The 27,228-nt window shown below is 43.0% G+C and overlaps 1 protein-coding gene across 1 annotated transcript in view; it reads right to left on the bottom strand.

Moving 5' to 3' along the window:
- Positions 1–27,228, bottom strand: part of helq (helicase, POLQ like) — a 167,878-nt gene that overhangs the window by 81,202 nt on the left and 59,448 nt on the right. The window contains exons 4-11 of the mRNA XM_034191848.1: positions 25,182–25,382; positions 25,039–25,111; positions 24,856–24,953; positions 23,057–23,155; positions 5,576–5,721; positions 5,242–5,481; positions 4,979–5,106; positions 2,191–2,492 (exon numbers count right to left, since the gene is read on the bottom strand). Of these exons, the coding sequence (XP_034047739.1) occupies positions 2,191–2,492; positions 4,979–5,106; positions 5,242–5,481; positions 5,576–5,721; positions 23,057–23,155; positions 24,856–24,953; positions 25,039–25,111; positions 25,182–25,382 (1,287 nt within the window). The remainder of the gene's footprint in view (positions 1–2,190; positions 2,493–4,978; positions 5,107–5,241; positions 5,482–5,575; positions 5,722–23,056; positions 23,156–24,855; positions 24,954–25,038; positions 25,112–25,181; positions 25,383–27,228) is intronic.

Here is a 27,228-nt window from a genome sequence, read left to right as displayed (position 1 = left end):
CTTATTAGCTGTTGAGGGTCACAAATATAACTCATTTGAGCATCTGATTCTCCGCTCTGCTCACGATGCTACGTATTGCCAAGCTCAGAAGAATAAAAATCAGCCGTATTACTTTGTCACTGTATATAGACCTCCTGGCCCATCCTCGGAATACTTAGCTGAATTTGGTGAGTTTTTCTCTAACTTGTCAACTAGTGCAGATAACATTCTGATAATTGGTGACTTTAATGTTCATATAAATAAGCCTTCTGAACCCGGCAATGCATTCAGAACTTGACGCACATTAGTGGAAATACCCTGGATTTGGTTCTCACAGGTGGTATTGCTGTCATGAATATTGACATCATGCCTCTTACATCAGTGGTCTCTGTTCACTCACTTTTTAAGTTTACAGTTTCGCTGCCGTGTTTAGTGGAACAACAACTTTATATATCACTGCAGCGATGCATCAACTCCTCAACTGAGACTGAACTCGAAGCTAGACTGCCTGATGGCTTAGCTTCACATTTGGCAAATACCAAATCAGTAGACAGTCAGTGGATACTTTAAACTCAGCTCTCAAAACTACACTTGACATGAGTGCGCCATCTTTGTTAAAACCACGCCCCCTCCAAAACACAGTCACCTTGGTTCAGTGATTATTTGTGTGACCTCAAGCATAAAGCTAGAGGTCTAGAGCAGAAATGGCGTCGTTCAAAATTACAAGTATTCCACCTTGCGTGGCATGATGCTATCTTAGACTATAAGCATGCATTACTGGCTACAAAGCGGACCTATTACTCTGATTTGATCAACAAAAACAAACTGACAAAGTGAGGAACCTTGGGGTAATTTTTAATCCTACATTGTCCTTTGACCTCCACATTAGAAATATTACGAGGACTGCTTTCTTCCACCTGTGAAATATTGTGAAGATTCGTCCCATCCTGTCTATGGCTGATGCTGAGACCCTGATCCATGTGTTTATCGATTCTAGATTGGACTACTGCAAAGTTCTATTTTCTGGTTTACCGCAGTCCAGCATTAGGGGTCTCCAATTGGTTCAAAATGCTACTGCCAGAGGTTTGACAGGAAGCAGAAAGTTTGACCACATTACAGCCATTTTGGCGTCTCTTCACTGGCTTCCTGTCCCAGTGAGATCAGATTTTAAGGTTCTGCTACTACGGTAGTCTATGAAACTGTTCACGGATGGCACCTCCCTACCTAACTGACCTAATTAAACCTTACGTACCGGCCCGGGCTTTGTGTTCTCAGGGTGCAGAACTACTTTGTGTCCTGAATAAGAAGTCTGCAGGTCACAAAGCTTTCTCTTATTGTGCCCCTGTTCTGTGGAATGATCTCCCTGCATCAATAAAACAGTCAGATTCTGTGGAGACTTTCAAGTCCAGACTTAAGATGCACTTATTTTCCCTTTAGTATGGCTAGCATATTGGTATAGTATAGTTCTATGCTTTTTACTCTTAATTAATTTTATTAGGAAATGGAGCGTGCTGCAGCCTCAACTTTACCTAAATTCTGGGTCTTTTAGTGAAGTTTAGGGCTAGTGGCCGGCGATCACCTTAGTATTTCTTCTGTTTTTCTTGTTGTTTACTGCTGACAAATTATACTGTATCTGTTGTCTTTCTGATGCCTGATTCTGTTTTTTTTCTCTGTTTGAGGTGCAGCTCCATCCAGAGATGGGTGTGGTGTCTGTTTCTGAAGCCCTCCTGTGCTGTGCAACAGCAGCATTTCCTGAATTGTTCTGTAATTTATGTCTGTATCATGGCCCAAGCAGAGGGTCACCCCTTTGAGTCTGGTCTGCTTGAGGTTTCTTCCTCAGAGGGAGTTTTTCCTTACCACTGCTGCTCTGGGGGTTAGTAAGGTTAGACCTTACTTGTGTGAAGCACCTCGAGGCAACTTTGTTGTGATTTGGTGCTTTTTAAATGAAAATAAATTGAAATTTGAAATTGAAACTGCAGAAACAGGTCCTGGAGAAGGTGACCCACTTTCCATACCTAGGCTGCCATGTGTCACCAAATGACAACATCGATAATGAGACCCAACATCAACTCAAGTATTCAAGAACTGCCTTGGGCCAGGTTCGCACCTGTTTTCAACATCAGAAATCTTCGATGTGAGATTAAAATCCTCATCGGCAAAGTTGTTGTCAGGCCAACCCTGCAGTACAGATCTGAGAACAGGGCCACCTACCACTGCCACTTGAAGACCCTCACGTGATTCTGCCAATGCTGCCTGAGGAGTATCCTCTACATCAGGAGAGAAGACTACTGAACCATCATCAGCATTGAAGCCAAGCTTCAGAGGATAGTGTGCATCATCAAGAACTAACTTCAGTGAGTGGGTCACATTGCTAAGATGGATGACAGGCAACTGCCCAAGCAGAACTTGTACTTCCAGCTGAGCAAAGTAAACCAGTCCAGAGAACGCCAGAGGAAATGCTTCAAGGACCTCCTGAAGAATAACCTGAAGATTACCTCCATCAACTGGAAAACCTGGGAAGAACAACCAGGGAATTGAGCCAACTGGTGAACAACGATCCCCACAGGAGTGGAACTCTTCAAAAAATGTGGAGGAAAAACATAGAGGAGAAGTGGAGAAAGAAGAAGAGAGAGCAAGTTCCTGAGCGGCAAAAGGTTCCCGCAGCAACTATGTGCCATCTCTGTCAAAAACAGTGTGCGTCAACACTGGGTCTGTTCAGGGGTCTCCACGTCCACCATCCCAACTGGGAGTAAGAGACAATCTTCTGTGCCACCAAAGGATTGCCAAGACAACAAGTGACTTTTGGGCTTACTGACTTTCGATCACTGTCCACTAAATTACCTCTAACAGCACTGAAATGTAATTCCAATTGCCCTCATTGTGATGGATAGGAAAGTTCTGCAAAATATTCCTATATTTGTGATTTTTAAAATACATTTTTCTATTCAGCACATTTTCAATTTGCTATTCTATATCGTGCAATTTTGACATTTTCATGCATATAAAGACACAAACCGAGCATGCCTGAAAGTCAGAGTAGTGTGTCAGCCTCCAATCTTTGTTCAATACCATTTTCCTATATTGCCAGAAATATTGGTATTGCAATTTCCCTTCGAACACCATGAAATAATTTTGAGGCTAGACTGACTTAAACCTTCATTACGACTGTGTCCTGGACCCATCAGCGAACTCAAAAAGCATTTAGAGATACATGTTCAAGACCAGTGATGGGTACTGTTCAGCTAATTATCGAAGCTAATGTTTTTGCTAGCGGGTTAGCTTTCCAGATAACTTTTAAAACCATCATCAGATCAATTATCTGCCAATAAATTTTGTTTTTTTCTAGTAAAGTGAGCAAAGTTTAACAATCAAAAATGTTTATAAACCCTAAAATCAAACATTTTAGTCCCTGTTGTGTGTAGATCAGTGGTTTTTGGCAGACTGGCTATCGCTTGCTGATGACGTCATCATTAAGCGCAAAGCACGATTGGTCGGTTGACACAGGGAGCATTGTGGGTAGTGTAGTTCAGATTCACTTTGGACGTTACAGTGTTATCACCAACTCGACACCAAAACAAAATGTATTAAAATGTACATTATTTTATTTTATTTCTTTGTAGCACGGGATAATTTAATTGCCAGACTCGGTAGGAGAGAGGAGTTCTCATGGTGCAGCTGTGTTACAGAGGGACTTTTCTTCACCATTTGGATAAGCAGGATGCTTTATGTGGATTATTTCTTCAGATGAACGCCACTGATACTAACAGGTAAGAATTTATGTTTACTATGTGTATTTTATTCTGCCAATCAATGTATTAATGGACGTATTTCAGTTGTTTAAGCCGCAGGGTTCAAAGAGTGTGAAAAAAGCAGCAGGTTTTAGCTCTTAAATGACGGTGTATCTAATACCGAGATAAACTGTGACTTCTAACTGTGTTTTACTGCTTTTGAAAGATGATGACAGTTTTTTGGGGTTTTATTTTTTATTTATTCATTTTTCGTGCGTTCTTTGTGTTTGTGATCCTTGAATTTACCCAGCAGCCCCTGCGGCGCTTAAAGTGAAACTGGTTTATCAGAAGCCGACAGTGTAATCCGATGTGGCCGCATCCAAATCAATACTAATCGGTTATTTGTAATAAAGATACATTTTTCAGCAGTTTATCATCATAAAATATAACTTTTCAGTTATCTGATTAATGGTTATCGAAGCTAACGTTTTGGGTAGCTGTGCCCACCACTGTTCAAGACTAAGATCCAGGCTTTCAATGACTTCTTGGCCTTGAGTGTATTCTTGGACTTGGACATTAGCGTATATCTCTGGGTCTTCATGCTTTGAAATCAAGAAACACATGGGAAGAGCTTTTTCAAGTCATGAGGTGTTTGGTGATGCTGATATTTCTGTAGGAGGATGAGGGTCCAAGTGTTTAGGATGCTGGTGCTCCTGTTTTGCTGTATGATTGTGAAACTTACTTTCATCAGTGACCTAAGGCAATGGATGTCTTTGGTACAAGGTCTTTTTGGAGGATCCTTGGGTACCTGCTGGAATGACTTTGTAGTGAGCCTTAGTTGAGGAGGAACATGCCAAACGAGTGGACACAGTTCTGAACTCTGATATATGGGTGGTCACAGGGACACTGAAATTATCAACTCTTGCATGGCGTATGGTCCTCTGTCACATCACTCGCAGAAAAGAAAGAATGATGAAGGACATCTATGGCATCCAAGCAAACCTTGCATTCCCATCCATGATGAAGTCAATAGCTCTAAAGTCTCCTGCCTGGTTGTCTTTTCAATCTCTGGACAACTTTGGTGCCAAGACTGAATGGCACAGGGCAAGGGCAGATGACAGGTCCAATTGGAACACACTACCATGACAGATCTACCAGCAAGGCCAATCAATCTCAATCTGCAATGGAAGGGTTGACAGAGACTGACCCACATACACAAACTTCACACAAGCACAGGAGGACAGTGTTTTCATAAATGCGGGATGCCGTGCCTGTGGCCTCTAAGATCAGACACCACACTGTCACTGACTGCCACCTAAGGCATTTTGCAGGGGTGTCAATGCTGCCCTTGCCTGGATATCGCCTCTGGATCTGACTTTGTAGATCTGTCGTGTTTGTACTTCAGAAGAAAAGAGACGAAGAAGTCATCCCCATGAAATGTGAGGCCTAAAATATAACAAACTAAAAACTATAGTGTGCTGCCCTCAGAAATTCAGAACGATCAATCTCAGATTGGAGAATGATGGCAACTCACCTACGGGCAGGTAGGTTGATCCCTGCAGCCAAGGTGGAGGTACAGGTAAGCAGACAGAGAACGCCGTTGGAGTAGGCCTCCTCCACGAGCTTCCTCTCTTCATTCGTGAGGCCGCTGTGGTGGTAGGCCAAACCATAAGGTACAGTCCTTTGGAGTACTGGACACATGGAGCCATTCCCACTGTGTGTCAGCTGCTTGAGCAGGAGGCTCTTCTCTGCCTGCTTGTGCTTCACAAAGCCCCTGTGAAGAAGACCGAAAGACCGACTCAGTCAGCACTGCTGACATCCGCACTGCTGACATCCGCACCGCATCTACTACATCGATGACGACTTACTCTTTCAGGTATTTGCATATCATTAAAGCCACATTCTCACAGTTCTTCTTGGTGGGGCAGAAGACCAGGCAGGAATGTGTCGGGATCACTTCTGTCACCAGAGCGATCACATGATCAGGGTCAGTCTTCTGCATGGCACTGGAGTACTGTGGGACAGACGAGTCCAACAGTCAGGAACTCACTTAGCACATCTACAGGCAGCACAGCTTCAATACATATAAAACAAACAAACAAAATTAAACATCATACAGGACATTCCAGTAGTGCTACAAGAGTCGGAATCTGATGCTGACCAATATATATCGTAAACATGTCAAACGGTAACGACAACACGGCATATGACCTGCTGAAGCAACAGCCAGAAGCTGGATCAACACTGATGTCTACTTCCGTGTCATTACGTTGAGCAAGTGTTTTTTGCGATAGACTGGCGGCCTGTCCAGGCTGACCCCCGCCTCTCGCCCAGTGACTGCTGGGATGGGCTCCAAGCCCTTTTGACAGTTAAGTGAAATAAGTGGATATAGAGGGGACTTGGGTGCTTTTGTTGGCAAGGAAAGGTTTACTGACCTTGACTTCACAGACGATGCTGTGATTTTTGTGAATGAGGATTCAGTTTAAGGTGGTCCACAGACTGCATTTCTCTAATGATAGACTGTCTAATAAGTTATACGCTGACGCTGCACCAAACTGCCCTCGGTGTCAGCATTCTCCTGTTTCTCTGGGACACGTTTTGGTCATGTCCATCTTTGAAACTTTCAATTTTTAATTTATTTTCATTTATATAGTGCCAAATCACAACAAAGTTGCATCATGCCGCTTCACACAAGTAAGGGCTCAAAGGGCCTATTTACACGGATTTGCATATTTAAATGGGGGCGTGGCTGGTGCAGAATTCAGTGCATGCGTGTTCAATTCCACGTTCAGTAGGATGTACAAACAGAACATGCGTATTTTTGTACTTACGCCAGTTTCTGAGTTTTGGATTACAATAGGTTATCGTCTTTGTACGAGTCGCCTGGTCACTGGACAGAGGTGTTTGGCGATGCCGATATCGTTACAGGCAAATGAAGGTCCGAGTTTTTAGGGTCCTGGTGCTGCCTGTCTTGCTGTAAGGTTGTGAGAGTTGGATGCTAAACAGTGACCTAAAGCGACGACTGTTTGTCTTGGTACTGTCTTCAAAGAGTCCTCAGGTACCGCCGAAATGACTTTGCACCAAACGAGGTTACTGAGAGAGACGAGGATCAGGAGTACCATTTGCATTGTGAGGGAGCGTCAGCTATGACATGCTGTCCACGTGGACCGTCTATGTCTGATTCAGCATGCAGGTGCTGGAGTGTTGAGGACTCTACTAGCGGGAGAAGGAAATAAAAAGGGCTCATGCCTGCTTCACCTGTCTGTGGCAGACAGATGATTATTTCAAATTGACTGAGAATGGATCGGTTGTCTGTCTGGGTGGTTGCCATTCAGGACCCGGGGTGGTTCTGGGGTGTTGTGGATGCAGCAAAGGTGCAGCACCAGAGCATGCGCTCAGACTTGACTTGACTTAAAGATGAATGTGTTAATGCATTTATTGACTCCCAGTCTTTGGCCCACGTTCCATTTTATTTTGACACCCGTTTCTGTTGCACATGTTTGTGGTCTTCTTCCTGTCTCTTTCCCAGCTGCATCTCATCCTTCTCACTGCTCTCACCTGTCTCCCATTTGTAATCAACTTCAACTATATTCATTTTAATTTAATTTAACCTTTATTTAAGCAGGTTAGTCCCACAGAGATCAAGATCACTTTTGCAAGTTAGACCTGGACAGTTATCACCTAACCTGTGTGTCTTTGGACGGGGAAGGAAGCCAAAGCACCTGGAGGAAACCCACGCAAACATGGGGAGGACATGCAAAATCCACACAGAAAGGCCACAAGTGGTATTCATACACACGGCGTCGAGGAGTACAGCAGGCAAAAACAGAGGCAGAGTCAAAAAACAAGCTGAGTTCAGGATATTGGCAAGGTGGAGGTCGGCGCAAACGAGCAAGGTCAAAGCTACAGCACAAACAGGACATGAACGAGAGGCTACAGAGTGAACTAAGTCAACAATCAGGGGAGGGACTGTGAGAGCTTAAATACTGGAGGACTAATCAGGGTGTGAAATGAGGAACAGGTGTGCAGAAGTTTCTGGAAGGGGCGTGGCTGACAAACACTAAAGCAGGTGCAAGATTGTGAGTGGAAATGAAAGCAAAGCAGAGAGGACCAAGAGGACTAAGTGAGAAGAAAAACTAAGTGAAAAATGTGGCGTGCTCAAGACAAAACAAAAAAAGGGGCAAAACAAAGAAATAACATGACTCGTCAAAAAAGTGGAAAACAAGAAAACTACTGATTGTAACCAAAACTAGAATGGCACTGACACTGGCTGAGACATAAAAGTGAACACGATGAAAAAATTTCAAAACAAATTATGGGTAAAACAGAGACTAAGTGATGAACAGAAAACAAAACCGGTGACTACAGAATAAGGCAACAAATAACTAAACAAACCCGGACAATAAGACACTGAAGATAAATAAGAAATAAAACTAGAGAACACACAATCACTAACAGAAGACCATAAATAAATGAATGACATAATGAATGAATGCAATAAATGATAACCAAAGAATGAGACCTGTGACTAAAGCATAACACAAAGAAAAGCAATAAACAGAACCAAACTCAGATTTAAATGACAAAGTATAAACACATGGAAAGTAAAACCGAAAATCCACAGTGGAAATTAAACAGTGAACTCAGACATAAACCCTGAGCCGGGGCAGAACCTGACATCTGTAGATACAGAGAGGCAAGTAACTATTTTTGATCCACTGTCAATTTTGCAAGTTTTCCCACCTATGAAGAACATAGAGGTCCACGTTTTATCGTAGGTTCACTTCAACTCAGAGAGAGAATCTAAAAAACAATCCAGAAAATTGTGTTGTATAATTTTTAAATAATTAATTTGCATTTTATTGCATGAAATAAGTATTTGATCCAATAGAAAAACAGACCTTAATAATTGGTTCAGAAACCTTTGTTTGCAGTTACAGAGGTCAAACATTTCATGTAGTTTTTCACCAGGTTTTCACACACTGCAACAGGGATTTTGGTCCACTCCTCCATACAGATCTTCTCCAGATCTTTCAGGTTTGGAGTTTCAGCTCCCTCCAAAGATTTCTATTGAGTTCAGGTCTGGAGACTGGCCAGGCCACTCCAGGACCTTGAAATGCTTCTTACGGAGCCCCTCCTTAGTTGCCCTGGCTGCTCTTACTGAGGGAAGGAGGTTGTTTGCCAAAATCTCGCAATACATGACCCCATCCATCTTCCCTTCAATACGGTGCAGTCGTCCTGTCCCCTTTGCAGAAGAGCACCCCCAGAGTATGATGTTTCCACCCCCATGCTTCACGGTTGGGATGGTTTTTTTGGGGTTGTTCTCATCCTCTAAACATGGTAAGTGGAGCTGATTCCAAAAAGCTCTATTCTGGTCTCATCTGATCACATGACCTTCTCCCATGCCTCCTCTGGATCATCCAGATGGTCACTGGTGAACTTCAAACGGGCCTGGATATGTGCTGGCTTGAGCAGGGGGACCTTGCTGCCCTGCAGGATTTTAAACCATGACAGCATCATGTGTTACTAATGTAATCTTTGTGACTGTGGTCCCAGCTCTCTTCAGGTCATTGACCAGGTCCTCCTGTGTAGTTCTCAGAATCATCTTTACCCCACAAAGTGAGATCTTGCATGGAATCCCAGACTGAGGGAGATTGACAGTCATCTTGTGTTTCTTCAACTTTCTAATAAATAATCATAACAGTTGTTGTCTTCTACCAAGCTGCTTGCCTGTTGTCCTGTAGTCCATCCCAGCCTTGTGCAGGTCTACAGTTTTGTCCCTGGTGTCCTGAGACAGCTCTTTGGTCTTGGCTATGGTGGACAGGTTGGAGTGTGATTGAGTGTGTGAACAGGTGTCTTTTATACAGGTAACAAGTTCAAACAGGTGCAATTAATACAGGTAAAGAGTGCAGAATAAGAGGGCTTCTTAAAGAAAAATTAACAGGTCTGTGAGAGACAGAATTCTTGCTGGTTGGTAGGTGTTCAAATACTTATTTCATACAATAAAATGCAAATTAGTTATTTAAAAATCATACATTGTGATTTTCTGAATTTTTTTTTTAGATTCTGTCTCTCACAGTTGAAGTGAACCTACAATAAAAATTACAGACCTCTACATTCTTTGTTGGTGGGAAAACTTGAAAAATCTACAGTGAATCAAATACTTATTTCCCCCATGGCAAAGTTTTTTTACATATAGTTTTATGTTGTTTTCTGTCATGATGTAAGGCATTGTTATTTAATTATATGTTTTTATGGTGAAACCAAAACCAAAGAACCAGTGCTGTTAAGGGGTGGGGGGGCATTCTGCCTATACCTGAGTGAAATTTTCATAATAGAAGAATTTAATTAAAATTGTTATAGTTCAGTAGATTACATAATGAAGTTCAACGTAGATAAATAAAGGGATCAATAAAGTTCTAATTTAATCTAAATACAGAGAATCAGTAAAATATTATATTTAATACCGTTTCACCACCATACACAAGAGATATGAGAAAAAATAATTCAGAGCTATGATCTCAATTAGAAATAAATTTAATTAATTTACATATTACCTTTGTGTATTTTGGAGATAAAGCTGGGTATATATCACAGAGTAACATGACTTGGACTTGGATGATCTGATGTGTTCACTAAGCATTAAGCTGAGTGCATCTGATCTTGCAATGGGAAAGGTTTTCTGGCATCCAGCACAATCCAGAACAATGTTTATTTGTGACTTCTATTGTGAATTACAGAGCGCCCAGAAAGTATTCACAGTGCATCACTTCTCCCATATTTTATGGTACAGCCTTATTCCAAAATGGACGAAATTCATTTTTCCCTCAAAATTCTAGTTTTTTTTATTTTTGCAAATTTATTACAAAATAAACAAATAAATCCCATGTCAGTAAGTATTCACAGCCTTTGTTCAATACTTTGTTGATGCACCTTTTGGCAGCAATTTCAGCCTCAAGTCTTCTTGAATATGATGCCACACGCTTGGTGCACCTATCTTTGGCTAGTTTGGTCCATTCCTCTTTGCAGCACCTCTCAAGCTCCATCAGGTTGGATGGGGAGCGTCGGTGCACAGACATTTTCAGATCTCTCAAGAGATGTTCAGTCAGATTCAGCTCTGGGCTCTGGCTGGACCACTCAAGGACATTCACAGAGTTGTCCTGAAGACACTCCTTTGATACCCTGGCTGTCTGCTTAGGGTCACTGTCCTGCTGAAAGATGAACCGTCGCCCCAGTCTGAGGTCAAGAGCGCTCTGGAGCAGGTTTTCATCCAGGATGTCTCTGTACATTGCTGCATTCATCTTTCCAGGAGCCAAGAGCCCGGCTCCAAAGCTCCACACTGGCAACCCACAACTTCCTCACACTGCCATTATGGGGTGTTGTGTGTAGAATTTTGAGGGGAAAAAAAGAATGTGCTCCATTTAGGAATAAAGTCTGTAACATAACAAAATGTGGAAAAGGTGAAGTGCTGTGAATACTTTCCAGATGCGCCGTACACGTGAAGGAATAACCAACAGAAGATATAGGATTGTTCCAGGCTACGCTCATACTGTGCCAGCTACATTTTGGAGTGCCAGCAACCAATTCCAGAGATGTCCATTTTGGACAGCTGGCACTGGGAATTTCAAGAAGAATAAATTCATACTGTGTGTCTTTTGTAAGAAAAGTACGGAAGCGTACTGCATTCACTGGATAAAAAAAAAATTTGATCACTGATCTCATAATTACAAGATCTTGTAATTACTAAACAGAAGATCAGGTGTCTAAATTGTTTTATGTATATTCTTCCGTACTTCCAGTCCCTCAGTAAAGATGCGGGCTGAGCTCAGCCGATGATAACACACTATAATCAAACACAAAGTGTGGACTTTCCCCTGAGCTGCTCCCGGATGAAAGTCCAGGTAGGACCGCGGGCATCTTCCAACTTTCACACAGCCTCACCAACCACTGAGGGACACAGCGGGCGCATGCCAGTCTGTGTGCCCTGTGCCCCGTCTCGCTGGAGGAGTTTCATTCATCCAGGAACAGAGGAACAGTTTAGGAGGAAATCCACCCTTTGAGTGCACTGTGGTGTGGCTCACAGTGCAGTGTGGGAGGTTACAAATTGGCCGATTTTCGACTCGGGAATTCTAATGCTTGTCTTATTTTGTGATTTGTGGTAATAAAATATAAAAACATCATGGAGACATACATGTTCACAGCGGCAGGAGTTGAGAGGATCAACAAGCAACACACACACACACACACACACACACACACACACACACACACACACACACACACACACACACACACACACACACACACACAAGCTCCAAATTCATCCTCTCTCAAAGTTAGAAATAATAATAAAAAAAAATCTTACCGCAAACACAAAGGGGTAAAATCCTGAACATGCAAGACTCACTGTCTTACAGATTTATTTCCAAATGTAAAGTCAACATGCTCAAAGAAGCATGCGTGTGATCGCCGGCTGCAGCTCCGCCTTTAGTTCTTTCACGATTGTGGCACATTAAATATAATGTCCATTAACTCCTGGCAATAATGTATTCTGATGTTTTCCAATGTAACAAATCCATCTCCATGTGCAGGCAGTCTGTTAAAAAACAGTGTCAGAGATGTCCCCACATTCAATGTTCAGAGCTGGGATGTTAAAAAACATGAGAAATGTGCTTTAAAGGAATGTGACAGTTGATTTCAGAATGTAGACTCATGAAACTGATTACTCAATCAATTAATTAATTAATTAATTAATTCATCTAGATTCATTAATCAAAATGTGCCCAACTTGAACGATATGATAACATGCGTATATTGTGCTTAACAACCATTAATAAAAATAGAAATGATGAAGGGCAGGTTGCCCGAAACATTATATCTTGCTAAATAAAGCCTTTTTTTTGTATCGGAGCACTGTGGTTGTGCAGATCATTTGGTTTCTATTTTTGGTATAATTTCTCTTGGTCCAGCACGCCTTTGGCATGCTTTGGATGTGCAGGTCTTCGCTGCATTACCAACCAATAACAACCTGCAGGGGTGGTACCCCAGTGGTTAGTACACTTGCTTTCAGTGCAGAAGATTCCCAGTTCAATCCCACCCCTGCCACATTTCTCCAAGTAATAATGTGGACTTGTGTCACGAAGCGCATCCAGTGTAAAACTTGTGCCAATTCAACATGCAGATTCGGATTTTCTGCGATGACCCTGAGTGAAAACGAGGGAGCAGCCGAAGGGGCTTACTTATAACAACCTACAACATATTATATCATGGTGAGGACAGGAAGAGAAATGGTGTTGGGGTCATTTTAAAGGAAGCATGTGTTAAGAGTGTGTTGGAGGCTAAGCGAGTGTCTGACAGGGTGATGAGTGTGAAGTTGGAAATTGAAGGGGTGATGATGAATATCATCAGTGCATATGCCCCACAGGTAGGTTGTGAGATGAAGGAGAAAGAAGATTTCTGGAGTGTGTTAGATGAGGTGGTGGAGAGTGTGCCCAAGCATGAAAGAGTGGTGATAGGAGCAGACTTCAATGGGCATGTTGGTGAAGGGAACAGAGGTGATGAGGAAGTAATGGGTAGATATGGTATCAGGGATAGGAATGGGGAAGGACAGATGGTACTTGATTTTGCAAAAAGGATGGAAATGGCTGTGGTGAATACCTACTTTATGAAAAGGGAGGAGCACAGGGTAACATATAAGAGTGGAGGAAGGTGCACACAGCAGGACTACATTCTTTATAGGAGATGCAAGTTAAAAGAAATCAGAGACTGTAAGGTGGTGGCAGGAGAGAGTGTCACTAGACAGCATAGGATGGTTGTTTGTAGGATGACTTTAGAGGTAAAGAAGAAGAAGAGAGTGAGAGCTCAACAAAGGATCAGATGGTGGAAGCTGAAGGAGGAAGACTGTTGTGTGAAATTTAGCGAGCAGGTGAGAGAAACAATCGGACAGCTGCTGAAACAATCGGTTTGCATAACCAAAGAATTTCTGCACAAACTGTCAGAAACCGTCTCAGGGAAGCTCATCTGCATGCTCGTCGTCCTCATCGGGGTCTCGACCTGACTCCAGTTCGTCGTCGTAACCGACTTGAGTGGGCAAATGCTCACATTCGCTGGCGTTTGGCACATTGGAGAGGTGTTCCCTTCATGGATGAATCCCAGTTCACACTGTCCAGGGCAGATGGCAGACAGCGTGTGTGGCGTCGTGTGGGTGAGCGGTTTTCTGATGTCAGTGTTGTGGATCGAGTGGCCCATGGTGGCGGTGGGGTTATGGTATGGGCAGGCGTCTGTTATGGACGAAGAACACAGGTGCATTTTATTGATGGCATTTTGAATGCACAGAGATACCGTGATGAGATCCTGAGGCCCATTGTTGTGCCATACATCCAAGAACATCACCTCATGTTGCAGCAGGATAATGCACGGCCCCATGTTGCAAGGATCTGTACACAATTCTTGGAAGCTGAAAATGTCCCAGTTCTTGCATGGCCGGCATACTCACCGGACATGTCACCCATTGAGCATGTTTGGGATGCTCTGGACCGGCGTATACGACAGCGTGTACCAGTTCCTGCCAATATCCAGCAACTTCGCACAGCCATTGAAGAGGAGTGGACCAACATTCCACAGGCCACAATTGACAACCTGATCAACTCTATGCGAAGGAGATGTGTTGCACTGCATGAGGCAAATGGTGGTCACACCAGATACTGACTGGTATCCCACCCCAATAAAACAAAACTGCACCTTTCAGAGTGGCCTTTTATTGTGGGCAGTCTAAGGCACGCCTGTGCACTAATCATGGTGTCTAATCAGCATCTTGATACGGCACACCTGTGAGGTGGGATGGATTATCTCAGCAAAGGAGAAGTGCTCACTATCACAGATTTAGACTGGTTTGTGAACAATATTTGAGGGAAATGGAGATATTGTGTATGTGGAAAAAGTTTTAGATCTTTGAGTTCATCTCATACAAAATGGGAGCAAAACCAAAAGTGTTGCGTTTATATTTTTGTTGAGTGTAATTTCATGGGGAATGAGCAATATTCGGCACGCCACCACACGGACGCCGTTACTCGTAACTTCACGGCGTTCATAGCCAGTGATGCCGGTAACGCGTTACTTAGTAACGCGTTACTCTAATCTGACCACTTTTTTTAGTAACGAGTAATCTAACGCGTTAATCTTTCCAAATCAGTAATCAGATTAAAGTTACTTCTCCATGTCACTGTGCGTTACTATTATTTTTCATTGTGGGTCGATAGCAGCATTAAACTTGGTCTATGGGCAGGAGGTCGGGGTTCGACTGAACTGCCCACTTTAAGTGAGCTGTGAGCTTTTCATCCACGGTTTTTTGCAGCTGCTCGACTCGTCCTCACCTCTTAAAGCGCGGTGATCAGCACACCTACACTGAGCTTTACCAAGACATTTTTATACTTTCTTCCCTCCTTTATTTAGAATTCTGATCTGAGCCGCTCCGTATCGTCTCGTTAAAAACAGCTGATCCTCCGCGACGTGTCAACAACTAACACTATTTTCCACTCAAATGCACCTAAACTCTCTTTCTGAGGACCACATGATGTGAAAACGCAATAAAACTTTATTACCTGTAAATCTGGTCACGTTTTCTGCATAAATAAATGTTATCCATTCTTTGTGCTCAAAGGCCAAAGCAGGGGCGAATCCAGATGGAATGGGGGCGTGGGGGAGGGATGTGCCCCCCTTCCCCACAACACCCCTGGATTAAAGGTCCAGTTTTGAAGCCTTTTTTTTTTTTTTGTTACTACAACTACTAATACTACTTAAAATAATATTAATTTCGACAAGTAAAATATTTAGAGAGAATTTAAATGTTAGAAAAATGCTAGAATGAATTTAATAGTTACATTTATAAACAATGTAGGTTCGAAATTGCAAGTTTTACTGTTACAGTGCTGTCAACAGTTAAATATGAGGTCAAGAAAGAGGTCTTTATTTTACTTTTTATAAAACAAGTATTTATTTTCACTGAAGTTAAGAAAGGGTGACTATAAAGTGAGTTTTGGCAAAACAGGTATTGTCATGTTGACGTGGGTTGTTGTCGGCAGCTGGGGAAAGTAACTAAAAAAGTAACTAGTAATCTAACTTAGTTACTTTTACAATTGAGTAATCAGTAAAGTAACTAAGTTACTTTTTCAAGGAGTAATCAGTAATCAGTAATTGGATTACTTTTTCAAAGTAACTGTGGCAACACTGTTCATAGCCTACGTTCACCAACTTCTGCATGTTTTAGAAGTGGAATGAAGTTGAATGGGTTAACTATGTGACATCAGGACCTCTTAGAGTAAAAATAGGACATTTCCTGTTACCACCGGGGGGCGCTATGGCAAAGGTGGGAATATATGCAGACATTCAGGGCAGAGGCCTCATCATGTCCAGCAAATTTGAAGGATCTACAATTAAGTATGTGGGCGTGACAGCCATTCGAAGTGAAAAAGCGCCCTCTGAAAAGCTCGCCAAACTTTGATGAACCCTAGCAGTCACGCCTTTTGACCTAATTACGTTCTTTTGATAACTTTTGATCACCATTGTGTCCCGATGATGTTGACCAGATTTGAAGATGATTGGATGAAATCCCTAGGACGAGTTCGTTCAAATATAAGTAGTGGAAATGGCCAAAAATGGCAAAAATGACCTCAAAAATGAAACTTAAAATCAAAATGGCCAACTTCCTGTTGACATTTCACCATGACGGTAAGAGACATTTTTGTGCGTCCTAGCATGGTAAATGTGTGTACTGAATTTCGTGAGGCTACGACAAAAAAACCCCAATGTGGAGGGGATTTGAAAATTTCTAGGGGGCGCTATTTCGCTGCGACAATGTGCGCAACCCCCAAAATCTCAAATTTCGGATCCGGCTGGAAGACTTTGCAAAGTTTGCTGAGTTTTTGAGCATGAGAAAAGGCCAAACCTTTGATTTTAAGAGTGAGAATAATAATAACTAGGACTGCAAGCAGTCATATATGGGCCCTCGTTGCGCGCGACCACCTACCCAGGCCAGTGGGTGCCCTTGTGACCAGATGTGGGCATGTGCATACAGGGGCAACCACTCATCACACAGTTTAAAATTTTAAACAAAACACACAATGCATCAAGGAGTTATGACATGTTGATAGTTCATCCACTAGGGGGCGCTCAGTGTACAAACAGAGGGGCCAGGTGTGTTCAGTGGCCAACCATCGTCATACAAGTGAAGTTTCAAGTCAATCAGGCAAAGCATGAAGGCATTATCATGACTTGATGTTCCATGGTGAAGGGTCAAAATGGCGGCACCATAGCGGCCACACCCTTCAACATAGAGAAAAGCTTTTGATAACTTTTGGTCAGTATCATCTCTGGATGCTGTTAAAGAAATTTGAAGTGCATTGGACAAAATCCCTAGGAGGAGTTTGTTCAAATACGTGTGGAAATCATGGCAAAATGACAAGAAAATTCAAAATGGCCGACTTCCTGTTTGGAGTAGACCAATGGTGCAAGAGACTTTTTTGTACGTCTATGCAAGTCACACATGTGTACCAATTTTCATCTCCCTACTCCAAAAAAACCCCTAAGGGGAGGGGTTTTTGAAAGATTCAAGGGGGCGCTATTGAGGCATTTTGCCCCGCAAATGGGCGACGCCCCTATGAATTGTAAGAGGTTGGCATGCTTGACCTGTGTATCAATTTTCATGATGACATGACAAAATTAAAGCCATCAAAAAGAAGAACGTAATTTCATGGCGAAGGGGCAATATTCGGTACGCCGCCACACAGAAGCCGTTACTCATAAGTTCACGGTGATCATCGCCTACGTTCACCAAGTTGATCTGCATGTTTCAGAAGTGGAATGAAGTTGACTGGGTTAAGTATGTGACATCAGGACCTCTTAAAGTAAAAATAAGACATTTCCCACCACCACCGGGGGGCGCTATGGCGCAGGTGGGAACTTAATATATGTAGACGTTCAGGGCAGAGCCCTCATCATGTCCAACAAGTTTGACAGACGATAAAGTATGTGGGCGTGACAGCCGTTCGAAGTGAAAATGCGTGCTCCAAAAAGCTCGCCAAAGTTTGACGACCCCTAGCAGCCACGCCTTTTGACCTAATTAGAACCTTTTAACTTTTGATCACCACTGTGTCATGATGATGTTGACCAAATTTGAAGACGATCGGATGAAATTCCTAGGACGAGTTCGTTCAAATGTAAATAGTGGAAATGGCCAAAAATAGCAAAAATTAGCTCAAAATTGAAACTTAAAATCAAAATGTCCAACTTCCTGTTGACATTTCACCATGACAGTAAGAGACTTTTTTGTGCGTCCTAGCATGGTAAATATGTGTACCAAATTTCATGAGGCTGCGACGAAAAAACCCCAATGCGGAGGTGTTTTTGAAAATTTCTAGCGGGCGCTATTTTGTGGGACACCCCCAAAATATCAAATTTCAGATCCGGCCGGATGACTCTGGAAAGTTTGGTGAGTTTTTGAGCATGGGCCGAAATTTTGATTTCAAGAGTGAGAATAATAAATAAATAAACAGCGCAATTACAATAGGGTCCTCATAGGACGTTGTCCTACTCGGGCCCTAATAAATAAAAACATGGCAGACCTACGGAGCATTTAAAAGTTGAATTGCCGAAGGTATAAACGACTTTAAAAACCGGTTGGTTTTACACACTGGGGACGCATAACGGCGTCCTAAAGGAAGCAGGGAAAACTCTCCTAAGTGAACATGACCTGACATGGACATGATGGTTTCAGCCTTCCGGAGGATCTGTTGATTACAAAAAGAGTGTAAGTCTCTTTGTTTCACTCCTATAATCTTTGAACAAATTTTAACAATGTTGTTCAGGCTGTTTGTGTCTTTCACTGAGAGGCTGTGAAACCAGCAGATAAATGAAAAACACAAAAGACTCTCAATAAAAGACTGATAAAAACGACAAAGGATTGCAGGCCTGACAGAAAAAGAATTCAGTTTACGAAGAAGATCAAGTCTCTGCTGTCCTCACTTCACAATGGCGTCTGTGTTCACATCAATCAATCAATCAATTTTTTTATATAGCGCCAAATCACAACAAACAGTTGCCCCAAGGCGCTTTATATTGTAAGGCAAGGCCATACAATAATTATGTAAAACTCATTTAAACTAACATATTCATCCTGCTGTAACCAGGTTTCTGTTAGGCAGAATAAATCAATATGTTGATCAATTATTATATCATTTACCAACAGGGACTTAGAAGAGAGAGACCTAATGTTTAATAGACCACATTTAACTGTTTTAGTCTGTGGTGCAGTTGAAGGTGCTATATTATTTTTTCTTTTTGAATTTTTATGCTTAAATAGATTTTTGCTGGTTATTGGTGGTCTGGGAGCAGGCACCGTCTCTACGGGGATGGGGTAATGAGGGGATGGCAGGGGGAGAGAAGCTGCAGAGAGGTGTGTAAGACTACAACTCTGCTTCCTGGTCCCAACCCTGGATAGTCACGGTTTGGAGGATTTAAGAAAATTGGCCAGATTTCTAGAAATGAGAGCTGCTCCATCCAAAGTGGGATGGATGCCGTCTCTCCTAACAAGACCAGGTTTTCCCCAGAAGCTTTGCCAATTATCTATGAAGCCCACCTCATTTTTTGGACACCACTCAGACAGCCAGCAATTCAAGGAGAACATGCGGCTAAACATGTCACTCCCGGTCTGATTGGGGAGGGGCCCAGAGAAAACTACAGAGTCCGACATTGTTTTTGCAAAGTTACACACCGATTTAATGTTAATTTTAGTGACCTCCGATTGGCGTAACCAGGTGTCATTACTGCCGACGTGAATTACAATCTTACCAAATTTACGCTTAGCCTTAGCCAGCAGTTTCAAATTTCCTTCAATGTCGCCTGCTCTGGCCCCCGGAAGACAACTGACTATGGTTGCTGGTGTCGCTAACTTCACATTTCGCAAAACAGAGTCGCCAATAACCAGAGTTTGATCCTCGGCGGGTGTGTCGTCGAGTGGGGAAAAACGGTTAGAGATGTGAACGGGTTGGCGGTGTACACGGGGCTTCTGTTTAGGGCTACGCTTCCTCCTCACAGTCACCCAGTCAGCCTGCTTTCCCGGCTGCTCGGGATCTGCCAGGGGGTAACTAACGGCGGCTAAGCTACCTTGGTCCGCACCGACTACAGGGGCCTGGCTAGCTGTAGAATTTTCCACGGTGCGGAGCCGAGTCTCCAATTCGCCCAGCCTGGCCTCCAAAGCTACGAATAAGCTACACTTATTACAAGTACCGTTACTGCTACAGGAGGCCGAGGAATAACACACCCAGAGCAGAAAAGTGCAGGAGAGACAGGAGAAGCCGCCATGCTAAATCGGCTAAGAGCTAGTAGCTACGCTAAGCTAGCGGATTCCTAAAAACACGCAAAGTGAATAATGTGTAAATAATTTAGAGGTGATTCAGCAGAAGGAGTGCTTTAGTTAAGGCACGTAAAGATTACACTGGGAAACAAATCGTAATCTAGATAACTAGATCAATCTAACTGCGCAGATTAAACAGCTAACAGATACAGAAAAACACCGCTGTGCTCCGGAACAGGAAGTGATACAATACCGCAGTGAGAGCCAACCACCAGTGAGCTGTATAAGAAGTTGAATAGTACAGAAGGAGAAAAGGACTGGTACCAATTGGCCAGACAAAGGGACAGAGCTGGAAAGAATGTAGAGCAGGTTAAGGTGGTTAAAGATGCAGAGGGTAATGTGCTGGAAAGTGTGTTGAGAAGGTGGAGGGAATATTTTGAGGAGCTGATGAATGAAGAAAATGAGAGAAAGAAAACATTGGATGATGTAGAGAGAGTACATCAGGAAGTGAGAGTAGTGCAGGACGTGTACAAGAATAGTGTGACAGCGGTGAGATGCAGAGTAGGAATGACAGACTCATTCGTGGTGGAGGTGGGATTACATCAAGGATCAGCTCTGAGTCCTTTTCTTGTTCGCAATGGTGATGGACAGAGTGACAGATCAGGCAGGAGTCTCCGTGATGAAGTCTCACAGGACATGCTGTGACATGCCCACCTCTTCCACAATTTCTTGGATAGTCACACGACTGAAAAGCCACCGAAAGCCGTCTGAATCTTCCGAATGGTGGAAGAGGTGGGCATGTCAGGGCATGACCTGTGAGACTTCATCACAGAGGCGCTTTTGCTGTGCCATCAGCTTCGTGCCAATGAATTTTGCTGCAACTCTTTTCATGGAAAAATCTTCTGTCACAGTGGAATGTACTGAAAAAGTGCTGATGTCCACCTCTTCCGCAATTTCTCGGATAGTCACACGACGGTCCCACATCATCACAGTGTTCACTTTGGAAATGATCCGGTCGTTTCAGCATGTTGATGCCGATCGGTGCGCAGCTCGCTCTCCACCGTTGTGCGGCCGTCTTTAAACCGGTTGTACCGCTCCTTAATCTGTGTGATGCCAATAGGATCGTCACTGAAAGCCGTCTGAATAATCCAAATGGTTTCCACCTGGCTGTCGCACAGTTTCTGGCAAAATTTGATGCAGTTGCGCTGCTCCAGTCATTCCGCCATTTCCTTGCAAAGAAAAAACGACGAGAGACTCCACTGATCCTCACACAAAGGCTGCTTACAAGCAAATGACGCAACCGACAGGCGTGAAAAAAAAAAAAAAAAAAAAAAAAAAAAAAAAATCACACATGCGCACTAAGGTTCAAGGTTGGCTCATGCAAGCACACGTGATTCAAATCAATCAGGATTTTGCAAAAAATAAAAAGGTCTGATACTTTTCTAACAGACCTCATACGACCAAATTGGTACATTTTTCAGCAACATTTCAGTTAATTTTTTGGAAAATCTGTGCTGAGCAGGAGAGGAAATTTGAACCCGAGAGCCAAGAGGAAATTTGCAGTGCTGGGTGGTACCACCCAGCACCGCCCACCGTAGCTAGTAGCAACATAGCTGGTGAGACCAGCTATGTTGGACAGCTCAGAGATAGTGGCACTAACAAAAAGACAGGAGGCAGAGCTGAAGATGTTGTGATTCTCTTTGGGAGTGACGAGGATGGACAGGATTAGGAATGAACATATCAGAGGGACAGCTCAGGTGGGACAGTTTGGAGACAAAGTCAGAGAGGTGAGACTGGGATGGTTTGGACATGTGCACAGGAGAGACCCAGGGTATAATATAGGGAGAAGGATACTGAGGATGGAGCCACCACACAGGAGGAGAAGAGGAAGGACAAAGGAGGTTTATGGATGTGCTGAGGGAGGACATGCAGGTGGTTGGTGAGACAGAGGAAGACAAAGAGGACAGGGTGAGATGGGGACAGATCTGTTGTGGCGACCCCAATGGGAGCAGCTGAAAGAAGAAGAAAGAAGTCCCACCTATAACAAGGTCTTGTATCAAGTTTCACAAAATTCCTCCTAAAAATGCAAGAAGAGTTGATTTCAGAATGCTTGTGCTCTTTTTGGGACAGATAGACAGACAGATGGATGGAAATTGCCACGACATAATCTCCCTTCTGGCCTTCAGCCAGTGCTGCATAAAAAGGGATGAGCAGAAATTTTAAAAGAAAATCGTTTGATTTTCTTTTCATATTTACAACCCCAATTCCATTGAAGTTGGGACATTGTGTAAAATGTAAATAAAAACAGAATACAGTGATTTTCAAATCCTCTTCAACCTATATTCAATTGAATACACCACAAAGACAAGATATTTAATGTTCAAACTGATAAAATTTATTGTTTTTGTGCAAATATTTGCTCATTTTGAAATGGATGCCTGCAACATGTTTCTAAAAAGCTGGGACAGTGGTATGTTTCCCACTGTGTTACATCACTTTTCCTTCTAACAACACTCAATAAGCATTTGGGAACTGAGGACACTAATTGTTGAAGCTTTGTAGGTGGAATTCTTTCCCATTCTATGCAACTTTGTGGGTAAAATAAGTAATTTAAGGTAATGGCGATTATGAAAAATATTCTCAAATATGAAAAATAATTGCGACTGGCGTATATTGTAATAATTCTGACTGCCCTATCCACAACACCCCAAGATGAAAGGTCCACTATTGAAGACATTTTTTCATACTACTAAATACTACTACTTAATATTAATAATAATAATTTTAACTACAATGTTTAAGTCAACATTACTCCAGGACAAAGTTTAAGATTAATTGATGAGACGATGCATGTTAAGCGTTTGTAATGTAGGTAGATCATTTTGTCTTGGTTATTTTAAAAGAAGCTCACAAGCTGAAAAAGTGTGAGCAGCTCTGGTATATCTTATTCCTCTGCAGCGTTTGTCCTTGCCATTAAACCCAGAGAAAATGTTATAGCTACCTTGAATGCCAGAACTCGTGATAATGTGAAACATTCGTCTTCCTTTGGGTCCACCTCGTAGATCGTGTCCTTCAGTTTAACATACTCCTTCAGCTGGACCTAGACGGGGAAAAGACATTGATTTTATTTGATTTAGCTGAATTTTATCTAACCAAGAGAGCCAGTTCTCACTTTCAATGATGACTGGGCCAAGAGGCCTCAGCAAGAAGAGAAGAAATTCCGTTTCAGGCCCTGAGGCCCATTGGTTCCATGGTGTAGGGAACCACAGCACCAGAGCATGCTCCCAGATTTGACTTGACATACAGTCCAAACGCAATACTATAAACCTAAAGTTTAAAGCAGCAGTGAAGACCTGAAAGACCATGCTAGATATTTAGATGTGCTGTAAGTCATCCATTCACACTCAAACAAAGATGTCAGAGTACCCCATGCAAAGTGCTTAACTGCGCACCGGCAACTTCTGCATTGCGGTTATTACACGAGGGTCATCAGTGACTTTCATGTGTGACAGGAAATCAAACTCAGCCCCTCAGCTGCTCCTTTAGCCCTGCCCCTCTCTTTTCACATTCCACAGGTGAAGTTGAACAGTTCTCGTCCACCGTCATCACCTGTTATCACCCCCCCCCACCCCACCACCGTAGATGGGGCCATGGCCTACACTGTTAAGCATCTGATGCGTTTGTTCCTTCAGCTTTACCTCCTTTCCATGAGCACTCAGACTTCCAGTTCACACATTTCATTTAACTGAGTCGTTCATTTAAGTGAGTCATGTTTTTTTAATGGTTCTTCAGTTTATGGGTTCTTTAATAGATATCAACAGATAGTATCCAAGTTTGGGGTTTCCATTAGATAGCATGTAGAGTATGGATTTTGCCTTCCTATAGTAAACTAGCAGGGTGAACTTTAGATAGATACCTAAAACATATTACATCATAGCTTCTGTTTCTATAATAACAGAGAAAAACCAAATGATCCGCACAGCCACAGCGCTCCCAGACAAAAGAATTTTAATACAACGTTACATCTGCATGAAATGTTACATTTAAATTCTTTTGTCTGGGAGCGCTGTGGCTGTGCGGATCATTTGGTTTTTCTCTTTGATTTTTTTGGTCCTGCCTCTTTATGTGTTTTGGATGTGTGTGTCTTTACTGCATTATCTATAATAACATAACCATACTGATAGCTTAGCCAACTAGCTATAATTTAATTTTACTACAAGTCTACATACTCTGGAAATGTATACTACAATCTTCTCCTGTATGAATATTTAGGTTTTAGATGCTAACTCCTATAATATTATGTAGTAACTATATTTCTTGTTGTTGTTTTGTTACCCTGATTGTGTAAATGTCACTTATATACATGCTGTCCATATTCGTGAGCTGCTTAGGTAGGTAGGGAGAGTTCCCATGAGATAAAAAAGCTTTTCAACCTACCATTCCTGGTTCTCAAGACCAGGCAACTAAGTGGGTCTACTCTGCTCTTCTTTTTTTTTTTTAGATATACTTTAGCATACACTAGTAGAGTTCTACGTTAGAATTGGAATGTATAATAGAAGATATACCTTACTGAATTTTCTGCTTCTGTCTGCAGTGAGCCTACCAGCCTGTCCCCACAGGAACTCTATTACTGAGCGACCTGCATCTCCATCAACTGTCAAAACACATGGCTTATATTTAACGTCAGTGTGATTCCCTGCTCCTGGGTCCCCACTTGTACTACAGCCATTACTCAGCCTGCAAGCGTGTCTACAGTCTTGTTTGTAATCTGAAGGGTAGAAAAAGGTTTAAATTACTTACAGGTCTAAAATCATTAGTGTAATGTTCAGCCTTCAAAAACATCTGAAGGTCTTTGATGTTTCTCAACGTAGCACTCATTCCAATAATTTGGGTTGTTCCTGAAAAACAATAAACTGGTATTATTGTTTCAATTCAAATGATTTTAGGGAGTCAACAAAACAGAGAAACATAAAGCGGACTTACGATTGGAGTACATAAGTTTGACCAGGGTCATTTCCATAACTGCCCCTCTGCTGCCATCAGCCAGCATGTGAAGCTGTAGATTTGAAACAAATGCTGTTCATTCATAAACACAGTCAATAAGCCACTGAATCCTAAGATGTTACCTCATCAACTACCACCAGCCCGAGGTCCTGGATCCTGCTGGTTTCTATCAGGGAGTTGACCAGGCTGTGGGCCTTTTCTATGGTGGCAACATAAAGCGACTTCTTGCTCCGTCTCTTTATTGGGGGGAACTTTCCTTTGCTGCCAGCATACTCCTCCACCATGAAGTCCAGCTCCAAACCAAAAGTGGCTAAACCTCGGACCTACACAAACACAAGTGGAAGCTGTCACTAATATCATCCTCACTCAGGAGCTGTGACTGGTTTGTCAGTTTGGAACAGAATTTTTTTATTTTTTTTAACTTGGTGGAAATGCAGAAGATCCCCTTTAATTCTTGTCATTCACCGGTCTAATGTCTAGAGTATAAGAGGATAAGACAGATGGATATTTTCCCAGAACTGAAGGTCTGAGGGGAAATAGAAAATCCAGCCTGGCATCCTATCCTCAATTCATCCACCCACCCCGTTTCTCTAACCATAAGGCGGCCACAGAAACCTGTAGCACTGGCTGAACAATTAAACAAACCAGGATCAAATTTATGTCCATATGGGAGATGGGCCTTATACAGGGCCCCGTCACACTGAGCATGAATGAGGCCGTATCAGGGGGAATGGGGGAAAAAAAAAAACAAACTTCAAGGTGCAGTCAGGAGGAGCAGACATTTGGACAGCTGTGTACGAATGCCCAGAGTGTGTGCTGAAGCTGCCTCAAATGATTCTCGCACATTCAGCATGTAGCAGCTCCTTGAATCCAGGTCAACTGTGGCTTCTGAAGACCTGCCGTGTCTCACTACTGGATTTCAAATGACAGCCAACCCATGAACTGATTACATGTAAATCAGGGTCTCCCCTGGCTATCACATCATTGTCGTGCAGTGGTGTCCAAAGTATTCCAGAAAGGGCCGAGAGGATGCAGGTTTTCTTTGCAGCCACTGACAGTTGCGTGCATGTACTCTACATTCGGCCTGGCAGTACAAATGTCCCAGACTGTTTGGAATGCACTCAGATAGCTTGTCAGAGGTTTCTGACTCTGCCTCAACTTGTCTTGACTATGTCTAACAGCCTGTCACAAACGATGTCTGACCACTGCGAGCACTTGGTATGCCCGACTCCACCTGAAGGTGGATCACTGACTTTTTGTCCAACACGAGGCAGCATGTGAAGCTGGGTGAGGCATGTCTCCAACATACAGTCCAGCAGCACTGGACCCCCCAAGGCTGTGCTCTTTCTCCTCTACTCTTCTCCCTGTACACCAACAGCTGCTCCTCTAGTCACCAGTCTGTGAAGCTCCTAGAGTTTGCAGATGATACAACCCTCATCGGACTCATCTCTGATGGGGACGAGTCTGCCTACAGACAGGAGATCGATCACCTGGTGTCCTGGTGGGCTCAGAACTACCTGGAGCTCAATGCCCTCAAGATAGTGGAGATGGTTGTTGAGTTCAGAAAGAACCACATCACCCTGTGAGACTCCCCAGTTGCCATAGTGGAGTCCTTCTGCTACCTGGGGATCACCATCACCCAGGACCTCAAGTTGGAACTGAACGTCAGCTCTCTCCTCAAGAGAGCACAACAAAGGATGTACTTTCTGCAGCAGCTGAGGAAGTTCAACCTGCCACAAACAATGATGGTGAACTTCTACACTGCCATCATTGAGTCCATCACCTCCTCCTCCATCACTGTCTGGTACGCTGCTGCCACTGCTAAGGACAGGAGCAGACTGCAGCATATCATCCACACAGCAGAGAAGGTGACTGACTGCAGTCTGCCATCCCTACAGGACCTGTGCAAGCAGGGAAGATAGCAGACGATCCCTCTCACCCAGGACACAAACTTTGTTTAACCCTCCCTTCTGACAGACGGCTGGGGTCCATCAGGACTAAAATTTCAAAAGACAAAACAGCTTCTTTGCCTCCCCAGCTAGACTTATAAATAATGCCAGAGACCTCCATTTACCCCCCCACCCCCCCAAAGTACAGACTGATCATCCCTGCACTGAAAGGTGCTGTATGTCTGGACTTCAATCACCTGTTTTTGCACAGTCCCATTTC

Source organism: Thalassophryne amazonica, chromosome 17 (assembly GCF_902500255.1).
Source record: "Thalassophryne amazonica chromosome 17, fThaAma1.1, whole genome shotgun sequence".
Classification (NCBI taxonomy): domain Eukaryota; kingdom Metazoa; phylum Chordata; class Actinopteri; order Batrachoidiformes; family Batrachoididae; genus Thalassophryne; species Thalassophryne amazonica.
This window is presented reverse-complemented; position numbering and strand designations above follow the sequence as displayed.